The sequence below is a fragment of the Pan troglodytes genome, chromosome 1 (genome assembly GCF_028858775.2).
Source record: "Pan troglodytes isolate AG18354 chromosome 1, NHGRI_mPanTro3-v2.0_pri, whole genome shotgun sequence".
Classification (NCBI taxonomy): Eukaryota; Metazoa; Chordata; class Mammalia; order Primates; family Hominidae; genus Pan; species Pan troglodytes.
Genome location: NC_072398.2, coordinates 114,618,456 through 114,631,347, shown reverse-complemented (window position 1 = coordinate 114,631,347; position 12,892 = coordinate 114,618,456). Strand labels below are relative to the sequence as shown.

The 12,892-nt window shown below is 36.8% G+C and overlaps 1 protein-coding gene across 1 annotated transcript in view; it reads right to left on the bottom strand.

Annotated features, from left to right (window-relative positions):
• Positions 1–12,892, bottom strand: part of MAN1A2 (mannosidase alpha class 1A member 2) — a 157,300-nt gene that overhangs the window by 120,197 nt on the left and 24,211 nt on the right. The window contains exon 2 of the mRNA XM_513685.8: positions 1,959–2,214. Coding sequence (XP_513685.2) covers positions 1,959–2,214 — 256 coding nt within the window. The remainder of the gene's footprint in view (positions 1–1,958; positions 2,215–12,892) is intronic.

The following is a 12,892-nucleotide window of genomic DNA, read 5'->3' as shown; positions in this document are numbered from 1 at the left end:
AGTGTCTTACAACCCAAGGAGTTCTGAGTTATACAATAGCAGAGTATTTAATTATATATCAGATGAATTATATAATAGTAGACCAAAAATCTATTCATTTAACAGCATACTATTCATTAAACATTTCCCAACTTGCTTTATGCAGCCAGCATTAATCAGACACCAAAATCAAGCAAAGATATTACAAGAAAACTCAAGACCAATGTATCTCAAGAACACAGATGCAAAATTCCTTAAGAAAAATTAGCAACATCTAAGACAGATACTATACCACGACAAAGTGGAGTTTAACCCAGGAATATAAGACTAATTTAACATCCAAAAAACAATGTAATTTACCATGTTAACAGAATAAAGGAAAAAAAACATACAGTCATCTAGAGAAAAATGAAGACAATGCATCTGACAAAATTCAACACTCATTCATGATAAAACTCTCAGTAAACTACAACTACAAGGAGACATCCTCAACCTAATAAACAGCATCTTTAAAAAACCTACAGTTGACACAACATAGTTAATGGCAAAAGACTGGATGCTTAACCCCTAAAGTTGGGAACAAACCTAGTATGTCCATTCTCGCCACTTACTTTGAACAATATATTAGAACTCCTAGCCACTGCAGTACGACAAGAAAAAAAAATAAAAGGTATAAAAATCAAGAAGGAAAAAGTAAAAGTATCTCTTCACAGAAGACATGACTATGTATAAGAAAAATCACAAGCAATCTACAAAAAAGCTATAAGAATAAATAACTTCAGTAAAATAACAGGATAAAAGTTCAGCAAACTAAAACATGTTTCTATATGCTGAGTTCCATGGGTACTTCTGGTGAGTCACTGAACCTGAGGATCATCTGGGGGTCCCCTGAACACACATGGTTATCTATCTGAATTATTACGTATTTGAAAAAAGTATTTCAGTACGTTGTAATGACATCTGAAAAAAAGCAAGTCAGGCATCTGAAAAAAAATCTATCACTGTCTCTCCCAACACTGTCCGAAGGAAGTGCCTTAAGTAGTCTACATATAAAACAGACTCTAGAGGTGAGGTAAAATCAGAGCACAGCTCTATTTCTACTCCATCAAGGTCAAGGTTTTATAATAATTCATAAGGCTAAGCTTAAAGTATCTGCTATACCTTCCATATGCATTACTAGAATATATCCAAATAGATATTTGATTACTTGAACTAAATTTATCTTACTTTATAATAATTAAACCTTCTGAAATATTGTTGGTACAATTACACTCTGATAAAATATTTTTCTTCACAGGCAGTATAATCACAAACTCCACCCAGAATTTTTAGGAGTTCTAATTAACAAAGTTTAACTCAAATATTCACTAGATTTTTCCCATCTGGTATTCTCTTTACTTTTAAGTAACTACAGAATAACAAATTGAAAGACTTCTGAGGCTAAATAAATTTAAAGAATTTTGAAATCAATTCTTTCCCATTTTTCAATCCATGGAGACTTTTTGGAAGGAATGTATTCTTAATCTACAGTATAGTTGAGGGATACCATGACATGTTCCTTAAAAAATTGGAGATATAATGCTAGCTCTTTAGAAGCATGTTTATGAGGTGATCTGCATAGTATCTAGCAGAGTCCCTTTGTAACTGAACATTTAAGAAACTGCTTAGACAATAAGTTATATACAGATATATTATTAATAAAACGCTGAATTTCAAAAGATCTCTGAACAAAGAATGAGTGGCACTAACCATCCAAAAGTTGTATCAAAAATATTTTAAGTGTCCAATAATTACATTATAATTAACATTAAAAAAAAAAACAAGAAAGAGTTCTAGTCCTTATTACCAACCTGGAAACTATACTACAACTATGACCCAAGAACAAACAGATCAAAACAGGATACCATAGATTATATATATTTGTTTGTATCCAAATACAAATCCATAAACACTCCATATCACAAAACTCAGCTTATTACCTCTTTAATTTTTTCCCTTTTCTCTCTTATGTCATTATCTTCTGGGTCTCCACCACTTACTCCTACAAGTTTGGGAATAGGGACTGGTGGCAGTGGCTTGTTCTCTTTTATCTTCATTTCTTGGACTACCTTATTTTTCTCTGTCTGAATTTCTGCTCGAATTTCCTCTCTTGACTTTCTTAATTTTTCTTTTGCTTCTTCCAAGGCCTTCTCATGATCAGCTCGAATTTTATTTCTCAGACGTTCTTCCTCTTCCCTGTGAGAAAAGAAGGAAATAAAACGTAACAGTGAGCCTACTTAAGAATGTCAACCTTTAAATATAAAACATAAAGGTTTCTCCATTAAACCCAGGAACTTGTTTTCTACTTTTGCCATTAAAAGGAAAGAATTATCAGTGAGACACATTCAGATCTGGAATGAGAAAGAAAAGGAACCCTGGATGCCTAAGATCAAACTCTGTTTATAATCTCTTTATACAATTTCCAGACTAAGAGCAGAGATAACAGTAACTTATCCATAGACACTTGCAAAAAACAGACACCAGTGAAAACTAAATGGAGGAGAGAAAACAAAAATAGAATAAGTAACAGAAAAGAGACAAAAATATAAACATAAGGCCAAAGAAAAAGAGGAAAAGATAAGAGAACAGGAAGTTTTTCATTTATATAGTACAGCATATGCTTCTAAAACCTTTAAGTTTTCAAAAGTGCATAGATATTATAATGTAACATTCCCAACAGATGTGGGCATGACTACTTAAAACTCTCTTGAACTCTTGTTAAAAACAGATTCCAATTTAGTAGGTCGATATGAAACCCATGAATCTGTATCATGAAGAGCTCCTCAGATGATTCTGGTGTACACACAGATTTGGAAACCACTACTGCAATGGACACCTACACCGTTTTCCACCCAGCCCTACTTTTGTGAAAGAGAGTTCAATATTCCCTCTATATCCACCCCAATCCACAGGAATGAATACAAGAGTGGTACTTACTGTAAACCACTCTTTTCCAAATCAGTCAACCAACGATGACTACTCTAAGGGTAAACACCTAACCCAAGAGTCAATAGGTCATCTCTCCAGAAATTTAATTCAAGCTCTGCAGATGGCTGAACTTATAACATTGCTAGTGAGAATGTAAAATGGTGTAAATTTTTCCACTTTGGAAAAGTTTGTGTTTTTTTAAAACACTAAAGATGTAACTATCATAGAATCCTGCAAATGTACTTCTCAGCATTTATCTCAGAGAAATAAAGACTTATGATCACTGAAAAAAAAACAAAAACCTTTATACAAGCTGGTCACAAAAAGACAAATACTGTATGATTCCACTTGTAGAAGGTACTTAAAGAAGGCAAAACCCTAGAGACAAAAAGTAGAATGGTGGTAGCCAGGAACTAGAGATGGGATAATGAGAAGTTATTGTTTAATGGGTACAGACAGAGTTTCAGGTTTGCAAGATGAAAAGAGTTCTGGAAATGGATGACGGTGATGGTTGTACAACAATATGAATGTATTTAATGCTACTGAATTGTATACATTAAAATGGTTAAGATGGTAAATTTTATGTTAATTGTATTTTTCCATAATGAAAAAAAATGGAGGACAAAGGACTATACACAAATGTTTATAGCCCATAATAGGCAAAAACTGAAATCAATCAAGATATCCTCCAAAAATAAACAGTTAAACAAAACTGTGGTATATCCACACTATGGACTACTACTTAGCAATAAAAAGGAGTGAATTGTTTATACACACTCCTTGAATGGATCTCAAAGGCATTCTTATCCGAGTGAAAGAAGCCAATTTCAAAAGGTTATATACTATATGATTCCATTTATATGACATTCTCAAAAAAGACAAAAAAGAGGGATGGTGAATAGATTAGTGGTAGCCAGGAGTTATGGATGAGGGATGGGCTAACTATAAAGGAATAACACAAGGGAGTTTTTTTTTAATGATAGAATTGTTACATATATAATTATGATGGTAGTTACATGAATAGCACATGTGTTAAATCATAAACCTGTATGCCAAAAGAAAAATTCACAATCTAATATTATCTAGTATTAACAATAAAATGTTAAACACTGGAGAAAAAAATGAGTTATTAGCACTGAAAAGGTGCTGATAAGAGAAACAAGAGAGAGAAAAGGGAGAGGGAGGTGAAGTAGGCTAGACGGTCAGTAACACAAAAGGTCATTCAGCAGGGAGGAAGAATCCATGGGCCCTACAGACAGACTGGATTGATGTGGGAGGAATAGGGCAGGGAACTAAGGTTGGTCCCTGAATGAAACCATGAGAAACTGACATGAGGGCTGATCTGTTCAGGCGACTCAGGCAGACAAGGGCATCATCAGCACATAGGTGCTGATTGAAGTCTTATATAAGATATCCAAGGCAGAAACACCCAAGAGCCTTCCAATCCCAGCCCCACATTTTACCAACAGAAAAACACGGTGCTACTACCCCCAGAGAACAGATCATAATCCATCTATGTTAATCAAGTCTTTCCCAGCTGTCCTTGCAGCTAAGGGTAGCCATAAAACCCTATTTCAACCAAAGAGAAAAAAGGGAACTACCAGGAATTTTCCTTTACGGATTAACAAATGGACAGAGCCAGTTGAGAAAAGGACATTTACCTGCTAAGTCTAAACCCACCCAACCACCTATTCCTGTCTTCAAATGTATTTGTGAAGCCTAAAGCTAAGAGAGCCATCTTGCAATCAAGAGACAATAAGCCTGAGGTCAAATGGCCAACATGGTTCAGGACAGAAAAGAAAGAGGGAAAGTGCCTGCTATCATGAGTTACCGCCACGGCCCTCAATTGTCCCCAGATTTCAGATTCTATGGAGTAACTATCAATGGGTATTCTGACATTTCCAGCTGAGAATTTCCCCAACTCACCCACTCACTGTGCAAGCAGGCACACAGATTCAGAAAAACAGAGGACCTGGAAATGGGCCCCAAAGAAGAGCAACATCAAATGGGGAAGACTGGCTCTTTCAAGGGTAATTTTCTGTCCTGATGACAAATGGGGAGATTGCCCCAGGAAAACAAGCTTTCCATTTCTATCTCCACGTACCATGTTATCCCCAAGTTATTGCTAAATGGCATGTGGAATCCCCAACCATGTTTGCAATAGCTCATATGTTATCACTCAGAAAGCATCTTCACCTACCAGTGAGCTTCCACGAACAGGTATTACACACCATTTTCTAGAGCCCACCCTGTGGGGGGCAAGACATATATGCCACAAAACATCCCATATCCCCTCACAGAGCTTCACCACGCACATGGGCATTTTAAAAGCCCTGAGAAGTTCTGCAATAGAGTTGCCTAACACAACACTTCCTGAACTTACTTAGTCATAGTCCTCCTTTTCTGCATACTCTTTTTAGCATGCGATGGAACCACAATAAGGAGGCTACCATCATGCCTCACCTAAACTACTGTAATACGCTTCCAATAGTCTTCACGCATTCACTCTCCAACCACTCTCCAACCCACCCACAAGCTATTCTCCATCCATACTATAGACCCAATGTGCTTTCTGAAATTATTCAGACTATGCCTCACTCTCACTTAAAACACTTCATGGCTTCCCTTATCCTAAGGAATTCTATTATATTATGGCCTATTAAGAAATTCTGTATAATGTAGCTTCTATCTATCTCTCAAGCTTCATCTCATACATACTCCTCTAGCTCTCTGTTCTACAGCCACACACCTTCTTTCAGTTCTTTTTTTTTTTTTCTTTTTTGAAATAGAGTCTCCCTCTGTCACCCAGGCTGTAGTGCAGTGGCACGATCTTGGCTCACTGCAACCTCTGCCTCCCAGATTCAACAGTCTCCTGCTTCAGCCTCCCAACAAGCTGGGACTACAGGCACACGCCACCACGTCTGGCTAATTTTTTGTATTTTAGTAGAAACGGGGTTTCACCATGTTGCCCTGGCTGGTCATGAACTCCTGAGCTCAGGCAATCCGCCCACCTCAGGCTCCCAAAGTGCTGGGATTACAGGCATGAGCCACCGTGCCCAGCCACCTTCTTTCAGTTCTTTTACACACCATTTTCTTTCCCATCAGTAGCCCCATATGCATGAGGTTTCCTCGCTTAAAACACTCTTACAATTTCTTCTTTACCTTCAAGTCACTGATCAATCATAACTTCTTCAGGTATCTCCTAGATTAGACAAATCTCCCTAATATACAGTCTGATGGCACCATGTATCTTTCCTTCATAGTACTTAACCACATGTGATTCTTTGAGTAATGCCTGTCTCTCCTGATGACTATTAACTCCATTAAGTTCAGAGACCCTATCTGATTTTTGTTCCAACATATCCCTCAATGCCTAGGACACTACCTGGCATATAATAGGTGTTTAAAAATACTAAAATGCAAATACAGATTCTAAGACCCCATCTGAAGTAAATATGATATAGAAAGTCTATATACCATCATGAGGCTACAAACAGTCAAAAGAGTTGTAAGGCCGGGTGTGGTGGCTCACACCTGTAATCCCAGCACTTTGGGAGGCCAAGGCAGGTGGATCACGTGAGGTCAGGAGTTCGAGACCAGCCTGGCCAACATGGTGAAACCCCGTCTCTACTAAACATACAAAAATTAGCTGGGCATGGTGGTGGGTGCCTGTAATCCCAGCTACTCGGGAGGCTGAGGCAGGAGAATTGCTTGAACCTGGGAGGCGGAGGTTTCACTAAGCTGAGATCGTGCCATTGCACTCCAGCCTGGGCCAACAAAAGCAAAACTACGTCTCCAAAAAAAAAAAAAAAAAAGGGTTATAAACAGCGGCTCTGACTACAGGGTAGGCAATACAAATGCATATTAAATATTAAAATCCATATTAAAATTAATGACAAGGTGTTATGGTGAGACCCCTTAATAACACTGCCATGTAACAGTTTTCCATTTTCACTTACTATTGCTATTAACTTCGTGTTAGCATCAGTTGTTCCTCCACAGGTGCAAAGTACATTTGATAGCAACATGTATAATAATTTTTATAATTATTTTTAAAAATAAAAAATTGAGCCCTCTAAATGTTTGCTCTAAAGGAAAGCTCCAATCATCTTATCCCACTTGTTATTGTTACAGCAGTCAAACTTTGCTAATCAGAACCTATATTGTTGCAATATTGTGAAGAGCCTTATTCAAACACATTTTGAAAATCTAAATAATCTATAGATTTATTTTTATTTGTTCCTCAACAAGCACTATTTGCTTAAGAGTTTAGTGAGTAAACTATTTCAGAAGAACCAATATCAACTAGAGGGCAAGAAAAGACTAACCAGACTGGTCCTAAGAGAAACTCCAGAGTTCCAGGAAATTCAGTCAGACCTCCTATTAACTGGGATCCAAGAGGAATCATTTTGCAGTTAGAAAAAAAGTATACTTAACCCAAAAGTCAGGAGACAAAGATTTTAGTTCCATCTCTGCCCATGCCTCACACTACAACCTGGAACAATCACTAAAAAAAAAAAAACCTCTATGATTAGTACCTTCATTAACAGAGATAGGAAAACATACACTGCTCTGACTATACCACTTTAAAAGCACTATAACCCTTTTTTGCTAAGTACTTCCTTGCACTCACCTTGGAATCAAGTAAAAAGTAATGTTCTATACACATGTAAGTCAATAATTTCAATCCTTCTAACCTCTCTGTTCCAAATTACAAGTTAATGCAGCAATCTTTACAACTGCCAAAGCAAATAATGTGCTTTATTTCTTTTCCTTGAGTTTTCACAATAATTATTTAGTAGCACTATGAACTTTCTTGCTAGTTTTCTTCTCTATATGACTCAAAATTTTATTTTCATTTTGATCTCCATGCAAATGGTTCCTCAAATTTTGCTTTGGCAGCCAAATTTCTAGATTTTTAAATTACTCCAGCTGGGGGTTTTATTTTCAGTTGGCTGATCTTTCTCTTATATACATATTTTTAAGATTGTTTTTAACTTTGGTATTTTCAACAGATAATTATGTTAGACTTTCATTTGTAAAGATCATTCCTTTTCATCAGTGTCTTGTATCTTCCTGTGTAGTAAAGAATTTGGCCTTGTCCAAAGAGAAGTCTCACCATTGACTTCAGCTTCTGGGAGGTAATGTGTCATAGATGATAGAAGTGTGCTTGTTTATTATGGGTGCTGGCCATACCAGATCTTCAGGTAGGGTTGGCCACAACTAACAGTTTTAAAGCAAAAGCTGGCCATGTCATAAACACCAACAATATGGCTTAGGACAAGGCTCTGGGTTACACAGTATCAGTCCATTGGGAGACTGAGTTCAACCATACAGGCAATTGAGTAATCAATCAATGATGCCTACATAATGAAGCCCCATAAAAACTCTATACACTGAAGCTTGGATGAGGTTACCAGGTTGGCAATCATGCATACTGTCACACATTGGTGCTGGAAGAACATGTCCTGACTCCATGGGAAGAGGACACTGGCAGATCAACATGTGGAACTTTCCTGACTTCACCCTATGTGTTTCTTCCCTTGGCTGATTTTAATCTGGATCCCTGTAATCTGTAATCCCTTTGTGAGTTCTTGCAAATTATCAAGCCAGAGGGTGGTCTGGGGAGCCCTCTGAATTTGCAAGTGGTGCCAGATGTGAGAGTGGTCATGTGAAGAACTGTGTCCTCAAACTTTGCAGTTTGGCTGAGTACCTTCCAAGGTTTCCAAAAAAATCTAGTTTTATATCTACAAGTTCTCATGAGATTTGAAGTTACTCTTTTCAATTGTATCTTAATGTGTAATATTTAATTAACTTTTGGATATCCCATAAGTAATATAAGGTTTTGTTTGTTGTTTTTGTTATATTATTTTGTTTTTTTGTGTTTTGTCCTTCAACACATCCCTGATCCTTGAAGAGCAAGGGCAAATGACAACAAAACTAGTAATTGTGGCTTAGATGTACAAGGCAATGGCTTCATCAATTACATATATTATCTTATTTAATTATCATACCAACTTATGAGGTACTCTCTATCAAACACCATTATTCTCTACCTTATTATGAAAAAATTAGGGCACAAAGAGAAAAATAGTTTGTTCAGGGTCAAGGAGCTAGTAAGTAAAGAGTCTAGATATAAACAAATGCATTTTGACTTCTTAAACACTATGCAAATACTGAGAGAGATAAATTTTATTTAAGAGTTTTCTCACACTTACTGTGCAGATACTGAAAACTGTCTCCCAAAATCTTTTCTTTCTTCTTCCTTAGTCCTATAGCCCTCAAGTTTTGGCTAGACCCATGATCCTGCTAAATAAAAACTCTATTTCTCAGCCTCTCTTATTGAAACTGTCCTGCAGAATTCATATGTGTGAACAGAAATTAACTTCTATCTTGCTTAAGCTGCTGCGGCTCTTGAATCATGTTTGGAAGCATTCTGGATGATTCTAATTTACATAGGGATACATAAAATTATGCTGGAATTTTGGTTGGCAGAAATTTTCCTTTATATTCACTCTTTCCTTCTCTACTGGAGCTTTAACCTTTACTTACAAATATGAAGCTTCACCCGTCCTTTAAAAATAAATAAAAACTCCCCTCAAAACTGCCTCCACTTCAGCCTTCATTGGTGTTCTCCTTCCTTCACTTTACCTTTTCAAACAGTACTACACTTGTTGTTTCCACTTCCTACACTTTACATCACTCTTCTATCCACCACTGTTAAAAATTGATCCTTCCTTTGAAGCTCCCTCTTCCTCAAACCTGCTTTACCAACAGGCCTCTGATCATTGGCTTTATCATCTTCAATGTACCCTCAAAAGTACTGTGTTCCAGCCTTTTGGTCACTTCTGCTCTTACACTCATTCAGTAGAAACAGAAGAAGAAAGTGAATGGAGAAAAAGAGAACTTCTTCAACCTAATAAAAGATATTTCCAAAAACTATAGCAAATCACATTCTTGATAATCAAATTACAAAAGTAATTCTCTCTCAAAGTGAGGGAAACAAGTAAGGATGCTCACTATCATGGCTTCTATTTGATTGTACTAGAAGTCCTAGCCAGCAACATAAAAAGAGAAAACGAAGGCCAGGCGCAGTGGCTCACCCCTGTAATCCCAGCACTTTGGGAGGCCAAGGCGGGCGGATCACGAGGTCAGGAGATTGAGACCATCCTGGCTAATACGGTGAAACCCCGTCTCTACTGAAAATACAAAAAAATTAGCCAGGCATGGTGGCGGGTGCCTGTAGTCCCAGCTACTCAGGAGGCTGAGGCAGGAGAATGGCGTGAACCCGGGAGGCAGAGCTTGCAGTGAGCCGAGACTGCGCCACTGCACTCCAGCCTGGGCGACAGGGCAAGACTCCATCTCAAAAAAAAAAAAAAAAGGAAACCCACTGTCTTTTGTCACAGGCAATACGAGTTCTACATAGAAAACTCAAAAGAATCAACAAATAAATAAGAGCGCAGCAAGGGAAGGAAACTGCGAGCAGACAGCAGGTACTCAGTAAACATAATTTCCTTCCCTCCCTATCTATTGGGTCCCATCACTAGACTCCACACATTCAAACTTCCATTGATACATTATTTCTTCTATGATAATACCACTATTTACATCAGCTTTCATTCACATCCATTACTACCTTGCTAAGATTTCTAGACCATCTTCTTCTGATTAAGGTCTAAGAATATGAGAGCCCTTTAAAGACTTTGGCAGATAACTATTGTTAACAATCATAAGTGAATTTTACATTGACTCTCATCGCCAAATTCCAAGAATAACTCCCCATTCCTCCATTTAATGACTAAAAAAAATATGCTGAATGAATCAACAATGTAATGCTACCTTTTGAAAGATAAGTAACAATGGCCAATACTAAAAGTTTTTTTATGACAAAGTTAGATATTAAATAGCCTTCTCAAACATCCTATATTTTAATAATATTCAAAAGAAATTTCAGAGAATCCAGGAAAACACACACACAAAAAAAAAATAGTTGAAGCAGTTATATAAATAGTTACTTGTGCACAATACAGGCCAAGAATGATTTTGGGAAATGACTATAGGATAGTCAGCAACTGATACAGAAAATAATGAAACAACAGCATTCTACACTGCTTTAGTGCCTGAAGGAATTTAAGACCTTCCAAAAAGAAATGCCACGCCTTCAAGGTAATAAAAATATCTCCTTAAACTTGGAAATAACCAAGAGGTTAATTAAAATGGTGTTATTATAAGGGAGATGTTTACAAATCTGGTCTAAGATGATTTTCAACAGCAAATGAACATACTCTACCTGCACAGAATAATACTGTCTTACAAATGACCAAAAGTTTCTGAACATTATCATCTTAAGAATCACAGTTTCCAGTGTACTGACTGTAGTTAAAGGCCAAACAGGACAAATTGTATCACATTTGGGATCACCACTCCTTAACAGTAATCCCATTCCTAAAATAACACGTTAATGAAGAAGCCCAACTGTTTCTCAATATGAATTGGTTGGCCACATGAAAGAGGCTAAAAAGGATTTAAGGCTAAGCACTGAGAAATCCACAGAACCTCAAGCTTTTATACCAAATCCAATTACTTTGGTCATGTGGCACCTACAAAATACTAAGTGCTTTAGCACTCCCACTTTAATAATGCAGCCATGGACCATCAACACAAACTTACTGTCTCTAGTTAGGTATAGGTCACTTATTTGGCTATTAAAAGGTTTTGTTTCTGTAGAAAGCAGTTATAGATTATTCTAACTAGGGTTTTCAAAGGATTTCAGTTTGCATTTATGGTAATTTCAGATTAAATCAATGGTTATCTGTCATTCAAGTAATTTCAGCTTAACTCAGTAAAATTTACCAAATGTGAAAGGCAAGGGATACAGAGAAAAAGAAGGCACATGATTTGCCCACAAGAGTTCACAATCTAATGAATACATAAACAAAGTAAGCATAAAATGTGTGAAAGAGAAAATAAATACCACAGACAGCTATAGAAAAGGTAAGATATACATAGAAAAGAATAGTTACTTGTTAACCATACAAGTATATGACTTGAAAGCAGATTTACATAGGGAAACAGCGAAAGACATACATGATCTTCAAATAAAAATTAAAAGAATAAGAGTTTGCCATGCAGATCAAGTAATAAGGGCATTCTAGACGAAGACAGCAGAGTGTAAAAAGACACAGAAGAAGTAACACAATATACTATAGCAAGGAAGCTAGAGAAGACAAAAGCTCAATCATTAATTGAGCTAACAATGCAGCCGGGGAAAAATTCAAGGCACTAAAGAACTTCAACTTGAAAATGGCATGATTGTACTTAAATGTTGGAAAGAACGCCTCCTCAGGATTGACTTGGGGCAAGGTGGGAGTAGAAAGGGAGGGGATATAAGGCTGGAAGTAGGAAAAGGAGTCAGGAGGTCACAGCAGTCCTCCCAGGCAAAAAATGACAAGGGCCTAATAAAATGTATTTAAAGTAGATACAGAGAAGAAGGACCCATATAAGAGACCTTAGAAAGCTAGAAATTTAGGCAAGTGATTAAACATGAGAAGGAAAAGGAATTAATTAACAATAATAGATTTTTCACAATACTGACTGGATAGAAACGGGTGCCATTAACTGAACCAAGAACAAAGAAAGAAAGGGTGATTTGGGATAAAGGGAAGGAGTGAGAAAGAGATTAATGTGTATGATTTTAGACCTGTTAAGTTTAAGAAGTCAACAAAGCTCGTAGGTTCAGATGTCAAAGGCTGAAAACACAGATTTGGAAATCATCATCCTATGTACAGGAGGCATAGCTCCCACCTAACGGTACAGTTAACATGGGTAAATTTTACAATGTGTAAAGTAACTCAATAAAGTTTAAGTGAGAACAGCTATATTAAATCTAACAGTAACTTTTAGAGCAGGTATAAAAAGGGTCACTTTGTATTAATGAGGTCAATAT